The 16,237-nt window shown below is 53.5% G+C and overlaps 1 protein-coding gene across 1 annotated transcript in view; it reads right to left on the bottom strand.

Moving 5' to 3' along the window:
- Positions 1-4,849: 4,849 nt before the first annotated feature.
- Positions 4,850-16,237, bottom strand: part of PRR12 (proline rich 12) — a 30,904-nt gene continuing 19,516 nt past the window's right edge. The window contains 6 exon segments of the mRNA XM_047790075.1: positions 4,850-5,829; positions 6,029-6,124; positions 6,212-6,358; positions 8,120-8,217; positions 8,315-8,440; positions 15,321-15,799. Of these exon segments, the coding sequence (XP_047646031.1) occupies positions 5,683-5,829; positions 6,029-6,124; positions 6,212-6,358; positions 8,120-8,217; positions 8,315-8,440; positions 15,321-15,799 (1,093 nt within the window). The 3' untranslated portion in view covers positions 4,850-5,682.

Below are 16,237 nucleotides of genomic sequence, written 5' to 3'. Positions count from 1 at the left end.
ACTAACACAATGTTACAAATTAACTATACTTCAACAAAAAACAAAAGAAGGCCTTCTGGGGTGGCCTAATGGTTACAGATCCAGCCATAGTACTGCTGTGGCTCAGGTTTGATCCCTGGCCCAATAACGTGGGCATGGCCCAAAACAACAACAATAACAAAAACCCAGAAAGGAGCATGAAGAAACCATTAGAAATAAAACCAAAACTAAAACCTCAGCTCCTCAGACACACGAGGCACATTTCAAGAGAGCTCAACACTCACAGGTAGCCACGAACTACAAATAAAGACACAGGCTTCCTTACTGTGGAAAGGGCTATCAGACAGCAGTGTTCTGGGAGGTTCCAGGACTTTGGAGACAAACAGCAACTGCTACAAACCCTGCCCACCTACCTCCCACCTCCAACGTATATTAAGAAAGACCTTTTGGCTCCAGGAGGGAGAAGGGACAGGCGGGCAGAATGAACAGGTGTTCAACAGGCAAGTTCTTGGTTCTAGAAAGTTCTCAGTTGGGCTGACAGCTGAGTCTAACTGGAGGCTGGTGTGGACACACCCCGGGGACCCTCTCTCCTGGGAGGGCCTGCAAGGTCGGGCATCTTAAGGCCACGTCAGGTAAGGTGGCAACACACTGCTGTTTGGGAACCAGGACCCCCAATTCTGTTCTGTGCTTGCTAACCTGGAAGGCTGGAGCCAGAACTGGAGGCCACCGCTCCCCTATCTCTTGGGCTGCGGTTGAACTACAATACCTACTGAACAGAACTCTCAATAGAGACGTTAACCCCATGCCCTGGACCTCCCTCCACCTAACAGCTGTCACCAATTACCTGCTTCCCCTGTCCCCACATTGGCTAAGTCTGAAAGAACCTCTGGCCCCAAACCCTGAATGCTCCCTTCTCACCCACTCCAGAACCCGCTTCCTGATTCCGGGGTAAATGATGGCTTTGCAAGGTCTCTCTGCCTGGGTTTTTTGTTTTTGCTTTTTAGGGCCGCACCTGCAGCATATGGAGGTTCCCAGGCTAAGGGTTGAATCAGAGCTGCAGGTGCCGGCCTACAGCACAGCCACAGCCACGCCACAGTCACACCATAACAATGCTAGATACAGCTGCTCTGCGACCTACACCATAGCTCAGGGCAACGCTGGATCCTTCATCCACTGAATGAGGCCAAGGATCGAACCCGCATCCTCACGAAGACTCATCAGGTTCATTACCCACTGAGCCACAGTGGGAACTCCCACTGCCTGGATTTGAATCTAGCTCTGCCCCCTCCCTGTGGAATGCCTTTGGGCCAGTGCTTCTCAGTATGCACCTCTGTCAAGTGGAGGTGACCCAGAACTCCTTAGGTTCCCAGGGTCGGAGGCCACTTCGTGCCCAGGAGCAATGACCCAGGCCCCACTGTTCTCCTGCCCCAGAACCATGAATGTCCCTCTGTGTTCCCGATGAGAACAATGATTTGCTAAATATCCCTTTCCGGGTTTCATTATCTCACAATCCTTGGCCTGGGTTCAACCTTCCGTCCTGGGAATATGCTTGGCTCAGATCTATCTGTGCTGCGTGTTCACCCTCCCGGCCCCCCAGCACCTCTGCTCAGCAGGGGCCCACTCCTGAGGGTGGGGTCCCAAGGGGATGTTTTTAATCAGATCCCAGATAAGATCTGACACCTCCACCTAAGCCCCAGCCGGGGGTGAGGAGCATTCGGCCAGTGTGTCTGGGCCAACTTCTCCCGGGCACACGGACATGCTTGCACACATGCACACACATACACACGCACACACACCCCAGCTGACACGCAGCTAGATCCGAGGCTTTTCTGCACTGCCTAATGGGGCTAAGTGCTTGGCCGGGACACCCCGTTTCTTGGAGGACTCTGAGGCGATGAAAGCTACCGCTGGCCCCTAAAAAAGGCACATGTACAAAACCCACATGACAGCTGGCAAGCCATTTTTGGAAGGTTCACAGCCACCACCATTCCAAAGCTCATCAGACAAGGCTGGCACGGCTCAGTTGGCATCTGTCTAGGTACGTGTGTGCCCGGGAGCCTCTGGTTCCTGCTGGCCCCTGGGCTTGGCAGGTCTCTCAGGGCTTCAATGTCCCTCTCTTTACACATCTTTGTCCTTCTCTGCCCAGCATCCCTTCTTGCCATCCCTCGGCCTTCCACCAGGGTCTCCTGCTGTGGGTGACAGCAGCTAAGGGCTGAACAGTGCTTCCAACGAATTGTCTTCAGTCACTTGACAAAAGCCCATTTTACAGATGACAAAACCAAGGATGGAGGCTATGATCTAAAGTGTCTGGTCAGTGCTGAAGCTGAGATTCAAATGCGGGCAGTTGAATTCCCAAGGTCAACCACCAGGTTATTCTGTCCCCAAAGGGATAAGTGCTTCCACAGGCCCCCTTCTGGATACTCCATCCCATTTCTACCCTGGATTTCTAACCTGCGACAATCCTGGAACCTTCGGCCCCAAGCCGACCTCCCAATCCAGAACCTTGAATGTGCCACACCATCTCAGAGGCGCCACTCCTGATGTGCTCCCAGCCAGAGTTCAAGGACTCTAAGGACCCTTCCCCAACCGTCTTAACTCCATGATTCTGGAAAGCACATGGCCCATCACTCACGCTCCCATTAGTTCTTGGATGCTGCGCAGTCCTGTTCTGTAAAACCAGGGCACTAGACGAGATAATGCAGTGATACTCTAGATAATATCCAAGGTTCTAGAACAACCGGGGCTCGTCCTCAGTTTCACCTGTAAGAGACACTGGACTGCTAACATCCCACCTTTCAATCTCCCATTGGGTCTCTCTCTACCCAACGAGCAGCCATCCTCAATTCTGACTCCAGGGTTCTAGAACACCAATGCTCTAACTTTGAGGATGTGTCCAGCATTGAGAATGACAACAGCTTCTTCCTACTTTATAGGCTGAGTTCTAGCGGACCATCAGTGGATCTCCACGTTTTTTTTTTTTTTTTTTTTGCTTTTTAGGGCCACATCCGTAGCATATGAAAGTTCCCAGGCTAGGGGTCAAATCAGAGCCACAGCTGCCGGCCCACACCACAGGCACAGCCACAGCCACACGGGATCTGAGCTGCCTTTGTGACCTACACCACAGCTCACGGCAACACAAGATCCCTGACCCACTGAGCAAGGCCAGGAATCGAATCCCCATCCCTCATGGATACTAGTCAGATTCGTTTCCACCGCGCCACAATAGGAACTCCACGTTTTTAACATGCTTATTCTGGAACACTGTGCCTCAAACATGACTGTAGAGAATCCTCCCAGGATTGTATTAAAAAGTGGGTTCTGGAGTTCCCGTCATGGCGCAGCAGAAACGAATCCGACTAGGAACCATGAGGTTTCGGGTTTGATCCCTGGCCTCACTCCGTGGGTTAAGGATCTGGTGTTGCCTTGGGCTGTGGTGTAGGTCGCAGACATGGCTCGGATCTGGCATTGCTGTGACTGTGGTGTAAGTGGTGGCTACAGCTCCAATTGGACCCCTAGCCTGGGAACCTCCATATGCCACAGGTGCGGCCCTAAAAAGGACAAAAAAAAAAAAAAAGTGGGTTCTGACTCAGCAGAGTTGAGAAACAACTCGAGTTTGCATCTCTACAAGTTCTTTGAGGACCTCAAGAAGGCGTGACAATATAGGAATCCATACTCAGTTCTGCAGGCCAGCCTCTAAAATGGCAATCCCCACATGACCTTATAGTTTCAGGGTTCGAGAACCAAGACCTGCCCTCAAGCCCACCTCAGGGAACCAAGAGAAAACTGGTCAACTCCCAACATCCATCACTGCCTGTGCTGGTCCAAAAACGCATCCTAAAATTCCTATACCTTTTCCTTCACAAAGCCGAGCTGGATTTTCTTTTCCTTGAGTGTGTACTGGGCGTAATGCTCTCCTCTGATAAACAGAAGATTGGTGTGTGGTGGGTGATGTCGGGGGCTACGGCATAAAGATGAGTGGCTTCCTCTTTGCTGTCCGTTCGATCACTTGTGCTCTGCTGTCATGTCTGGAGGACACTCAAGCTACCCTGTGACATGGTGCACGTGGCAAGGAACAGCCAACAGCCAACAGGCACATGAGGGAGCCACCTTAAAAGCAGATCCTTCAGAGTTCCCCTAAGCTCAGCCGGTTACAAGCCCTATTAGAATCCACAAGAGGAGTTCCCGTCGTGGCGCAGTGGTTAATGAATCCGACTAGGAACCATGAAGTTGCGGGTTCGGTCCCTGGCCTCACTCAGTGGGTTGACGATCCGGCGTTGCTGTGAGCATGGTGCAGTTTGCAGACGCAGCTCGGATCCCGCGTTGCTGTGGCTCTGGTGTAGGCTGGTGGCTACGGCTCCGATTCAACCCCTAGCCTGGGAATCTCCATATGCCGCAGAAGCGGCCCAAGAAATAGCAAAAAGACAAAAAAAAAAAGAATCCACGAGAATGCGGGTTTGATCCTTGGCCTTGCTCAGTGGGTTAAGGATCCGGCGTTGCCATGAGCTGTAGTGTAGGCCGGCAGCTGCAGCTCCAATTGGACCCCTAGCCTGGGAACTTCCATATGCCGTGGAAGTTCCCAGGCTAGGGAAATGTAGATGCTTCAACCCCAGTCACACCCACAATGACTCCACCCTCACAACTGATCCTAGGCCGCACCACTCAACTAACCTGCTCCTCTAAGTTACTAGGATAGGCTAATTTGTTACACAGCAGGACATAACAGATACAAATGACTCCAGCCCAACCACCTCCCAGGGCTGCAGAAGAGCAGCCACCTTACACTTTCAGACCCTGTGCCCACGCCACCCCCTGGGCCCGCTCCCCACTGCACCCCCACACGCCGCAGGACAGAGGCACTCCAGCCAGCCGATAAAGTGTTTGCCGTTGGGTTTTCGTTTGGCTGGTTGTGTGTACACAGTGTATACAAGTTGAGTTGTACAGAAGCCCAAGAAAGAGCAAGAGACAAAGGCTGGAGGGGAGACGGGGGGGGGGGGGGGGCAGAGGGGTTAGAGAGGGGGGAGGAGGAGGGAAGAGACCGATAAAAAATAGAACCACATCCAGACGACGGGGGGGGGGGGGTCGGGGGGCAGACACAGACAAATCGCAGTAGAAAAGGAGTGGGAGGGGCCCCTCCTCCCCCTCCGCCTCCCCAGCCCCCCGCCCCAGGTATGTACAATAAATAAGATTAAAAATAATTAACAAGATGCGTTTTCCCCCTCCCACCCGATGCCAAATGCCCTGGGGAGGGAATGGCCTTTAGCAAAGATCTTGGCCTGTAAAGGGGGGCTTGCGGGGGGAGGGGGTCCCCCAGCTCTCTGAAGCCGCCCCACCCCCCTCAACCATACATAGACTTTTCCTATACATTATGTACAAGGTGGGGGGGCTGGGGCCATGGCCGTGGAGAGGGGACTGGGGCCAGGGGAGGAGGGAAGCGTTACTAAATAGACATTTATACATATATATAAATAATTTCTCTGTACACCGGACAGTGGGAGGAATGGGGAGGGGGTGGAGAGGGCTGAGGAGATGGGGGGGGGGAGTCAAACTTTGAACTCTGCCCTGTGTGGGCAGTATGGACACACCCTGACCAATGACCCCCCTCCCCTGCCCCGGCGAAGGGGCCCAGGGGTTAGCTCCTGAGGGCACAATTCTGTCCCAATTCTCCGTTCGTGGAGGAGGTGGCCCCCCCAGGCCGGGGTGGGGTCACCCACAGCGGCTGTGGGCCTGTGCTTGGGCCAGCAGGTCACTGAAGGAGTCAAAGAGCTGCTCCAGCCACGGCTGGTTCCGCATGCACTGCTGGACCACCTCCTCCTGGCCCAGGTCCTCGGCGCCGCCCTCGATGGCCAGGGTCTGCAGGGAGTTAAACGCGGAGCTGCGGTGGGAGGGGATGGGGGGCCCTAGGGATCCGCTTCCCAGGGAGAGGGGAGCTGGGAGCTGGACTCCTGGGTCCGCGGGAAGAGGGGCTGGGGGCCTGGACTCCTGGGTCTAGGGAGAAGCCCGTGATGGGCAGAATCCCAGGGTGATGCGGGCGAGACCACTGGCGGCTCACCTGGTCCCGGCAGCGCAGGAAGGTGTGGTACTTATAGTGGTGGAGGGAGTGGTAGAGCGTGTAATATCCCGACTTGTCCAGCTCGACCTTGAACTCCTGGGCAGGGGGAGTGGAGAGGCCTCAGCGCCCCCTCCCCAGTCTGGCAGCCCCCCCCACCCCCACCCCTTCCGGCCCCCACCCCACCTGGGCTCGGACCACGCTCCTCTTGAGCTTGCTGAGCGTCTTGCGGTTGTAGGGCTCGCCGGCCGGCCGCAGCCGCACTGCCCCCTCCTCAGGGGAGCCCTCCCCGCTCTGCTCCACTTGCAGCTGGGGGAACGTGTGCAGGGCGTCCTGCGGGAATTGGATGAGAAAGGGGGGACTCCCTGGACCCACACGCCCAGGCCCACCCCCACCCCTCCCCCGTTCTCAGATCTCAAGTGGTCAGATGCTTCAGTTTCTCCCCAGGAAGCTGCAGATCCAGAAGAGACGCTCGAGTCTTGCCTTCCTCCAAGGACAGAGGAAACCTAGGCCTGTCTGGTGACCCTTAAAATGTGTGTTGTGGCCCGGCCCAGGCTTCTAAGAGACACCTAACACCCCATCTAGGATTCTCAGAGCCACCCTCACAACCTGCTCAAAATTCTATGACTCAAGGAGTTCTTGTCATGGCGCAGCAGAAACAAATCCAACTAGGAACCATGAGGTTGCGGGTTCGATCCCTGGCCCCGCTCAGCGGGTTAAGGATCCGGCATTGCCGTGAGCTGTGGTGTAGCCTGCAGACTTGGCTCACATCCCGCAATGCTATGGCTGTGGTGTAGGCTGGGAGCTGCTCCGATTAGACCCCTAGCCTGGGAACCTCCATATGCCGTGGGTGCGGCCCTAAAAAGCAAAAAAAAAAAAATAATTCTAAGAGTCAAGGAATTCCTGTCCTGGCTCAGTGGAAATGAATCTGACTAGTATCCATGAGGACGCAGGTTTGATCCCTGGCCTCACTCAGTGGGTGAAGGATCTGGCATTGCCTTGAGCTGTAATGTAAGCTAGTAGCTGCAGTTCTGATTTGACCCCGAGCCTAGGAACCTCCATATGCCAGGGTGCGGCCCTAAAATGACAAAAAAACAAAAACAAAAACTAAGACTCAGGGAGTTCCCTGGTGGCTCAGTGGGTTAAGGATCCAACATTGTCACTGCTCTGACTCAGGTCCCTGACCTGGGAACTTCTGCATGGGGCAGGAGCAGCCAAAAAAAAAAAAAAAAAGAAAAAAGAAGAAGAAAAAAAACCTCTAAGAGTTAGCCTGAAATCCAGACTCCCTAGAGCCAGGCTAACATAGTTTAACATCGATCCTAGAATTATAAAACCAGACGTGTGCTTCAGTCCATGATCCTCAGACCTATCCTAATGTTCTAATTGGAATTCTTGTTATTTATTTATTTACTTTGATTTTTAAATTTTGGCCACACATGCAGGAAGCAGAAGTTCCCAGACCGGGATTGAAGCTGAGCCATGGCAGTGACAATGCCAGATCCTTTACCCACTGAGCTACCAGGGAACTCCCTGGAACTCTCAACCCTACGTAACCTCCTCCCAGCCTTCTCAGAACCCAAAGAACAGTCAGTCCCAGGATTTCCAGTCATCCTTACAACCCACAGAGAGTTTCACAACCAGGTGAATCTTTTACCCGTGTTTTCATAGTCAGACCAACACCCCACCAAGGATTTTCAGAACTAGCCTAAAATCCATCCTAGAATTCTCAGGACCAGACTAACATCCGGAGAACCTTCAGGGCCAGACCACCATCCTATGGCAGAATTCTGAGCAGCCGTCCTTACATGTCACCCCCTGAATTCTCAGCACCCATCAGAATGACCACACTCTACCCAGCCTGCCCCGCCCTGACCTTGACAATGACCCTTCCCCGTCTTCGGAGCTCGAGGGGCTGCTGGGAACCCAGAGACGCCCGCCCCCTCCTGACAGCCCAGCCCTCCGCTACTCTCCCGGGATGGTTGCAAGTCCATCCCTTGCAACGATCACCCTTCTCCAGGGCCTCATGCTCCGGGGACCCGCGCAGTGACGGCCCTTTGGCCCCTGGACACCAGCCGCCCCGGATCCCCGCAGTACCTGCAGGGCTGGGCTCAGTGACAGCCGCTTCAGGACTTTCTTCTTGTGCTCATTCAAGAGACCGTCAATCTTCCGCATGGGCGGAAGGTATAGCTCATCTGAAAGGCGAGCAGGGGTGTCAGAAGAGCTGCAGCCCCGTGATGCCGGTGGGGGGAGGTTGGGGGGGGGGTCTGGGCCCCCGGGGCCTCCACTCACCATGCGTGTCTTCCAGGGCCTGGATCATGTCCGGGTCGAGCGCCGTGCTCACCAGCATCTCCACGTAGCTCCGGTACATCTCCCGCATCGCCCGGGTCTTCAGCAGACGGCCGGGCACCGCCCGTTCTGGGGAAAAGATGAGCCGGGACCCATCATTCCACCTTCCTCCGAGGCCACTGGTGTGGCAGACAGTGGAAGGACAGATCTGAGGCCGCTGAGGCAGGCTCTCCAACACCCGTACAATAAAGGGTCTAGTGGGGAGATCACTGCTCTGTGATGCGCTCAGCTTGGCGCGGCCAGGAAGGCTGTTAAGATCACAGACGAGCTGAGTCTTGGAGTTCCCGTCATGGTGCAGTGGTAACAAACCCGACTAGCATTCATGAGGATGCGGGTTCCATCCCTGGCCTTGCCCAGTGGGTTAAGGATCTGGCATTGCTGTGAGCTGTGATGGGGGTTGCAGATGCAAATCTGATCTGCTGTGGCTGTGGCTGTGGTGTAGACCGGCAGCTGCAGCTCTGATTGGACCCCTAGCCTGGGAACCTCCATGTGCCATGGGTGCAGCCATAAAAAATTTAAGAAAACCATCAAAAAAACAAAACAAAAAAAACCAGCTGAGCTTTGAGGGACAGGAAGGAGTGTTCCAGGCCGGTGAACTTTGTGTTTGATTAGTTCAGTGGAGTGTCAATGAAAGAGGGAGCTTCCCTGGAAGTCTAGTGGTTAGGACTTGCACTTTCACTGCTGCAGCCCGGGATTGATCCCAGGTCTGGGAACTGAGTTCCCACACATCAAGCTGCCATATGCCAAGGCGCAAAAAAAAAAAAAAAAAAAAGTACAGCAGAAATTAACACAATGTTGTAAATCAACTCTACTTTCCAAACCAGTGAATCAAGTCCGAGAGGTCAGATCACAAAGGGCAAGACTGAGGGAGGGAGATCTGAACTTAGGCTGCACAAGCTGGTATAGCCCAGACCATGCGGGGCCTCCAAGCGGAAGTGGAAAGGGCAGGGGCTACTAGGGAGCCATGGGAGAGGTGTGAGCAGGGCAGGGGCAAGGGTAAGGGAAGACAACTCTGGGGCCATATCCGGAATGCACTGGAGGGGTGGCCGAGGCCAGGGCAATGGACCAGGTGAGAAAGGACAAGGCTGGGCCAGGGGTGTGGGGACAGGACACAGAGAGTGAGGGGGCAGGGGGTGGGGAGTGGGCAGCGACTGGGCCAGGGCTGGGGGAAAGAGCAGGGGGGTGGGGGCAGCCAGGGCCATAGGGCTGGGGTCTTCCTTGCTGTGGAGGTGAGGGAGGTGCCTGGTGACTGGGGAGCCAGTGGGACAAGCTTGGTGGGGTCTGGAGGGACGGGGTTTGAAGGAGGCCTGGAGGCTAGTCGGGGGAAGCCAGGAGTCTGAGGCTCATGGAAGCTTCGGGAGCCTGCCAAGTGAGTGGCAGAAAACAGCAAGCAACCAGGCCAAGGGCCACCCACCAAAACCCAAGAAGGAGCATCAGCAAGAAAGGAGCAGCGGGGAGGAGCAGCCCCCAAAACATCCCTGCGGGAGACGCCTGGGAACCGTCCACGGGATGCACCCACCCGGATGGTCCTGGATGACAGGAGGTCTCAAAAGGCCAGAGGGACCACTTGGCAGCGGGAGTCAAACTCCATCAAGCCTCGGCCTGAACCCTCCCCTGGCTCCCGTCACACTCATGGCTAAAATCCTTCCATGGGGCCACAAAGCCCCTCGTCTCTCCAAGATCTGGTTCTGCTCCTTCTCTGCCTGCACGTCCTCCAGCCGCTGGCCTCTTTCCTGACCCTCAGAACACGCCCAGCCCAGAATGTTCTCTCCCCCAAAGTCACACCACCCAATCCTGTTGCATTTGGATCTCTGCTCCAGTGTCCTTTCCAGAAGCCTCCCCAGCTCCCCTCCGCCCCCAAAACTATCACCCAGAATCCTGCCTGGATCCTCTTTAACCAGATTTATTTTTCTCTGCTGCCTTCAATCCTTGCCAGCCTAATGCTGATGCTTTTCCATATTGCTCGCTATTCTATTACATAACATATTTATCTGCTCGACCCCCCCGCTGGGACTATGGGCCCCCGTGAGGATACATATTTTTGTCTATTCTGTTCACTGCTGGGCCCCCCAGCTCATGGCACAGAGTAGGTGCTCAATTAAGACCTGCAGAGGAGAGCCACGATTTTAATTATCAATTAAAAGAAAATAAGAGACCTCTGGAGGAGTTCCCGTGGTGGCTCAGTGAAAACAAATCTGACTAGCACTTGAGAGGATGCAGGTTCGATTGGTTAAGGATCTGGCATTGCCGTGAGCTGTGGTGTAGGTCACAGATGTGGCTCGGATCCCACATGGCTGTGGCTGTGGCGTAAGGCCAGCAGCTGCAGCTCTGATTTGACCCCTAGCCTGGGAACCTCCATATCAAGCGGGTGTGGCCCTAAAAAGACAGGAAAAAAAACAAACAAAAAAAAGACCTGTGGAAATGGGATGAGGAAGCCAGATGAGAGTGGACTAAAAGAAGGAGGGGACGCCCCTGTAGTCTCCTTCTAGAACTTTCCTCATGAAGTCGAGGAAGGAGAGCCACTAGCCTCCAGCACAGAGGGTCAAGGTGTTGGGTCCCAAGAGGGCTGGTCTGGGGCCTCCCACTCTGGGCAGAACCTTCAGGCCTCCCAGATGGGAGTCAGGTTCCTCCTCATGCTGCTTCAGAGGGGCTCCTGGTCAAATACAATGAGGGGACCCAGACCCAGAGAAAGCTGCTGACCCGTGGCTGAGAATGCTTCCCGATTGCTCTGTCCCCCTCCCCGGTTCACAGGCTCAGAAAATTCTGAGCTGTCCACCTATGTTCACAGCAGCATTAGCCAAAATGTGGAAACAAGTCAATCGTCTATTAACGAGCACACAAAACAGGGTCTATCCACCCAATGGAATAGTATGCAGCCATCAAAAGGAAGCACTACAGGAGTTCCCGTCCTGGCGCAGCTTAGAAGAATCCATCTAGGAACCATGAGGTTTCGGGTTCCATCCCTGGCCTCGCTTGGTGGGTTAAGGATCTGGCGTTGCCGTGGGCTGTGGTGTAGGTTGCAGACATGGCTCGGATCTGGCGTTGTTGTGGCTCTGGCATAGGCTGGCAGCAACAGCTCCGATTAGACTCCTAGCCTAGGAACCTCCATATGCCTTGGGTTTGGCCCTAAAAGAATAAAAGACAAAAAAAAAAAAAGAAAAAAAAGAAAGGTAGTACTACAAACACACCAGTATATATTATACAGCACAGGGAACATAACTAATATGTCTTTTATCCTTTTAGGGCCACACCCGCGTCACATGGAGGTTCCCAAGCTCGGGGTCTAATCGGAACTATAGCGGCTGGCCTACGCCACAGCCACAAGCCACACCAGATCGGAGCCACATCTGTGACCCACACCACAACCCATGGCAATGCCAGATCCGTAACCCACTGAGCAAGGCCAGGGATCGAACCCACAACCTCATGGCTCCTAGTCAGATTCGTTTCCGCTGCACCCTGACCAAAACTTTTGGAGAACATAGCTAATATTTTATAGTCATCTTAAATAGAGTCTATAGAGATACTGATTCACTATGTTGTACACTTAAAACTAATTATAACACTGTAAATCCACTATACTTTGATTTAAAAAAAAAAATGTACTGATACACGCTACAACACAGGTGAACCTCAAAAACATAATGCTATGTGAAAATGCCTACACGTTGTGTGATATCCCTTATATGACATGTCCAGAATGGACACATCTACAGAAATAAGTCAATGACTGGTTGCTTAGGGATGGGGGAGGGGAGACAGGGGCGAGATGGCCAAAGGAAGCAGGTTTTTTGGGGGATAATGAAAATATCCTCAAATTGATGACCAGATGTATGCACAGCCCTATGACTATACTAAACAGCAAATAATTCTGTTGTGGGTTTTTTTGGCTGCACCCTTCGCATGTGGAAGCTCCCAGGCCAGGCACTGAACCTGCCACCAGTCTCGACCAGCGCCTCAGCTGCAGACAATGCCTGATTCTTAACCTGCTGCACCACAGGGGAACTTCCAAGAATTGTGTGTTTTAAACGGGTGAGCTACGGAGTTCCCTTCGTGGCTCAGTGGTTATGAATCTGACTAGGAACCATCATGTCGCGGGTTTGATCCCTGGCCTCACTCAATGGGTTAAGGATCCAGTGTTGCCGTGAGCTGTGGTGTAGGTGGCAGATGCGGCTCAGATCTGGCGTGGCTGTGGCTGTGGTGTAGGCCAGCAGCTATGGCTCCGATTCAACCCCTAGCCTGGGAACCTCCATGTGCCGTGGGTGCAGCCCTAAAAAACAAAAACAAAACAAAACGAAACAAATACAACGGGTGAGCTATATGGGATGTGAATGGAATATACAAACATGTTTACGAGAAAAGAAGGGAGTTCCCTGATGGTCTAGTGGTGAGGATTCAGTGCTTTCTATACTGCAGCCAGGGTTCAGTCCCTGGTCTATGAACTAAGACCCCACCCCAAGCTGCTGTGTGCCGCAGCCAAAGAAAGAAAGGAAGAGAGGATAAAAGGCAAGATCTGCACATCTAGGAGACAAGCTCACCTCTTGCTGCATACCTTCCCCGACCCAGCTTTAACTGCTTTGACCTGGCCTGACTAGGCTGACTGTCCAGTTAAAAAGACTACATTTCCCAGGCTCCCTTGCAGCTAGGTGTGGCCATATGACTAGTTCTGGCCAATGGGATGTGAGAAGACCACTACTTAATAGAAAGGTCAGCCATACTCCTACACTTACGGCCCCTTTCTACTGACAGGTCTGTAGCTGTGTGGCTGCCGGGCTGCCTCGGACCATGTGGTGGAGGACAGCATGTTTGGAGGCAGCAGAGCAACAGGAGGAAAGGAAACGGAGACCCTGGAAAACCTTGAGAAGAGCCTCTTATTCTCCAGGAACCTCCCATCTTCATTGGGGCTTTGATGGAAAGAGAATTCCATCGCTCTCATTTGAACAGCTGTAAGCTTAATCTTTGTTAAAAGAGCTACTCTTTTTTTTTTTTTTTTTTGCTTTTTAGGGCCATAGGAGTGGCATATGGAGGTTCCCAGGCTAGGGGTCAAATCGGAGCTACAGCCACTAGCCTACAACACACCCACAGCAATGTGGGATCCAAGTGGCATCTGAGACCTACACCACAGCTCACAGCAACCCTGGATCCTTAACCCACTGAGTGAGGCCAGGGATCGAACCCGAGTCCTCATGGATACTAGGCGGACTTCCACTGTGCCACAAAGGGAACTCCCAAAAGAGCTACTCTTTAGGAGGATGTGACCTTGAGCAAGTCACGTCACCTCCCAGGGCCTCAGTTTTCTCATGTTTAAAATGAAGATTAAAAGTAAATAAATAAATAATAAAACTACAATAAAAAATAAAAAATGAAACAAAAAATATAAAACCTCACAGGGTTTTATGCAAAGATAAAAGGAGCCAATGTGTAACATGCTTAAAATGATGCCTAGAGCTTAGTAAGCACTCACTAAAAGTTGGCTGTTACATTCATTTTCAAATATATTTTTGTTGTTGTTATTGTCATAAACCAGGCATCATTCTAGGCAATGGACCTCACGGTTCCACGATAGTCAAATACCCTCCTGTGTGCCTTTACTATGAATATCTTTTTTTTTTTTGTCTTTTTACTATTTTTTGGGCCGCTCCTGCGGCATATGGCGGTTCCCAGGCTAGGGGTCCAATCGGAGCTGTAGCCACCGGCCCACGCCAGAGCCACAGCAACGCGGGATCTGAGCTGCGTCTGCCACCTACACCACAGCTCATGGCAACGCCGGATCGTTAACCCACTGAGCAAGGGCAGGGACTGAACCCGCAACCTCATGGTTCCTAGTCGGATTCGTTAACCACTGTGCCACGACGGGAACTCCTGAGTATCTTTTTTTTTTTTTTTTTTGCTTTTTAGGACTGCACCTGCAGCTTGTGGAAGTTCCCAGGCTAGGGGTCCAATTGGAGCTGCAGCTGCCGGCCTACACCACAGCCACAGCAACACAGGATCTGAGCCGTGTCTGTGACCTACACCACAGCTCATGGCAACAGCAGATCCTTAACCTACTGAGCAAGGCCAGGGATTGAACCTGCGCCCTCGTGAATACTACTTGGGTTCATTCCCTCTGAGCCACATGGGAACTTCCCATTTCATTTCATTATTAACCCGTTTTACAGGTGGGATCACTGAGGTGCAAAGAGGTGCTACCTCTTTCCAGGCGTCATCCAGGGAGTCCCAGGGAACCTCACTATCTCTGGGCCTCCAGGTTGGATGCTGGTCGCCTGTCTTCCTCAGCCCTCAGAACCCGCCTATTCTGAGCCAAAAGAGTGCATTGCTGGAGAACAGAGCCTGAGGTTCCACCGGCTGCATCCGGACTCTGGATGCCCCATCCCAGCTGTGTGGCACCCTCTCGGTACTTCAGTCTCTCATCTGTATTTGAGGATAATATTGGGATCTACTTCCTAGGACCCCTTGAAAAATCAAACAAGTTAACAGACATAAAAACCTTACAAGACAGCCTGTCACGTAGTTAGGTGTCACAGAGCTGTGAGCTACTGCTATTATTTTGGGTTTTGTTTTTTGGGGGGTTTTTTGGGTTGGTTTTTTTTTGTCTTTTTGCTTTTTCTTGGGCCGCTCCCAGCAGCATATGGAGGTTCCCAGGCTAGGAGTCAAATCGGAGCTGTAGCCACTGGCCTATGCCAGAGCCACAGCAACGCCGGATCCAAGCCTCGTCTGTGACCTACACCATAGCTCAGGGCAACGCCGGATCGTTAACCCACTGAGCAAGGGCAGGGATCGAACCCACAACCTCATGGTTCCCAGTTGGATTCGTTAACCACTGTGCCACGACAGGAACTCCTGCTATTATTTTGAACTCACTTATTACGACTGTGACTGTTTGATGAGGCCTCACCTCCCGAGGCCTCGGAGTCACCCCCAACCAGCCCCGCGCTGCCGAGGGCCTTACCATCCTCGCTGGGCGCCCCCGGTGACGACTCTGAGTCCGAGGAGCTGCCTGGGGGGCCTCCGCCCACCGAGGCGTTGCCCGCCGCCTCCTTCAGCCACTTCTTCCTCTTCTTGGGGGGCGGCTCAGCCTTCACCTTGGTGGGCCGGGACTTGGGCAGCCGGGATGTCGCGGGCTGTCCCGTGGTGAGGCCCCGATCCGGCCGAATCTGCCGGCCTCCTGTGCCCCGCTCGCCCCGCAGCGGCCGTTCCCCGCGAGGCATCCTCTCTTTCTCCTTCTCCTTCTCCTTCTCCACCAGCTGCGGTGGGGACGGCTTCTCAGGGGCAGGGGGCTCAGGCACAGCTGTCTCAGGCGTCTGCTCTGGGGGCTTCTCGGATGCCGTCTTGTCAGGGGTCTCAGGCTTCGGAGGTGGTGCTGGGGCCTTGGGGGGAGGTGCGGAGCTGCCCCCGGAGGAAGAGGGGCCCTTGGCCTGCCCAGAGCGTCTGGAAGGGGACACAGAAGGGGCTGCTGACTGCACCCCAATTCTCCTGCTTGGGGCACCCCTGCCCCCACTGCCTACCCCACAGTTCTAAGCATAGTCTCTTTTTTTCTCTCTCTCCCTTTTTTTTTTGGCCACCCCGCAGCATATGGAGTTCCCGGGCCAGGGATTAGATCTGAACCCAAGTTGCAATCTACACTGCAGCTGCGGCAACACCAAATCCTTTAACCCACTATGTTGGGCCGGGAATTGAACCCGCATCCAAGCACTGCAGAGACACTGCTGATCCCACTGCACCACAGCGGGAACTCCTAAGCACAGACTCTGGCTGGGTTGGTCTCTCTAGGTCCCCTACTCTCTGGGTCTCTGCATGCCCTCCCTGCCCCTATTTCTAAGCATTATGCACTTTTTTATTTTTGCGTTTTAGGGCCGCAGCCACAAC

This window comes from Phacochoerus africanus, chromosome 8 (genome assembly GCF_016906955.1).
Source record: "Phacochoerus africanus isolate WHEZ1 chromosome 8, ROS_Pafr_v1, whole genome shotgun sequence".
Taxonomy (NCBI): domain Eukaryota; kingdom Metazoa; phylum Chordata; class Mammalia; order Artiodactyla; family Suidae; genus Phacochoerus; species Phacochoerus africanus.
This window is presented reverse-complemented; position numbering and strand designations above follow the sequence as displayed.